Source organism: Dromiciops gliroides, chromosome 5, assembly GCF_019393635.1.
Source record: "Dromiciops gliroides isolate mDroGli1 chromosome 5, mDroGli1.pri, whole genome shotgun sequence".
NCBI lineage: Eukaryota > Metazoa > Chordata > Mammalia > Microbiotheria > Microbiotheriidae > Dromiciops > Dromiciops gliroides.
This window is the reverse complement of record NC_057865.1, coordinates 15,106,302-15,107,190: the sequence shown is the minus strand read 5'-3', so window position 1 is coordinate 15,107,190 and position 889 is coordinate 15,106,302. Positions and strand designations below refer to the sequence as shown.

General features: G+C 38.6%; 1 protein-coding gene across 1 annotated transcript; it reads right to left on the bottom strand.

Moving 5' to 3' along the window:
* Positions 1–426: 426 nt before the first annotated feature.
* Positions 427–616, bottom strand: LOC122728667 (DNA-directed RNA polymerases I, II, and III subunit RPABC4-like). Its single transcript, XM_043967477.1, has one exon. It carries the CDS (start codon positions 604–606, stop codon positions 427–429), a length of 180 nt encoding a protein of 59 aa, XP_043823412.1. The 5' UTR covers positions 607–616.
* Positions 617–889: the final 273 nt, after the last annotated feature.

Genomic DNA, 889 nt, shown 5'->3' with positions numbered 1-889 from the left:
TCCTTTCTTCATCTGCTAAATGAGGATAATAAAAACTCCTACTTCACTGGTTGATTGTGAGACTCGGATGAAATAATCACTATCTATAAAGTGCTTTACAAGCCTTACTATCTAAAAGCCAGCTCTTGTCACATGACTTGGTTTGTTCTCAGGTAGGGCTCTTAAGGCCTCTGGATCTCATTGGTTAAGAGGTGGTGGCTTTGGTCTGACTGACAGGGTGGTTGACTTCATCCCTGCAGAGGAGGTGATGGTTCTTTTTTAACATTCAAAAATTTTATTTTAAAAATAATTCAAAGCTACAGAATGGAAGAGTACTACATAGTTTTATGTGTAAAAGAAAGCATATTAACCCAAAAGCTATACTATTTGAAATGGTTGTGGGAAATCCAGAAGAAAATGAAGGTTTTACTTTGGATTCTTGGGATTTCACCAGATATCAAAACCCACCAATCTTTTTGTTCTTTTCTTGTACATTATTCTATATCCACATTCTCTGCATTTGATTGGCTCCTTGGATTTTATTTCATTTTCTGTATGACATTCTCCACAGATGTATATCATAGGCTGCTGTTTTGGCGGTTGCACATCCTTCTGGGTATCCATCATCACTCCCTCCCACACCAAAGTCTGGAGAGTCACAGCCCTTCTAATAACAGGGGTCATGATGGTTCTTTAAAATATCATTAGGGGGTAGCTAGGTGGCGAAGTGGATAAAGCACTAGCCCTGGATTCAGGAAGACCTGAGTTAAAATCTGGTCTCAGACACTTGACACTTACTAGCTGTGTGACTCTGGGCAAGTCACTTAACCCCCATTGCCCTGCAAAAAAAAATATATCATTGACAGATGTTTAAGCATATATAGGATTAGTACAAAAGGAATATGAAAAC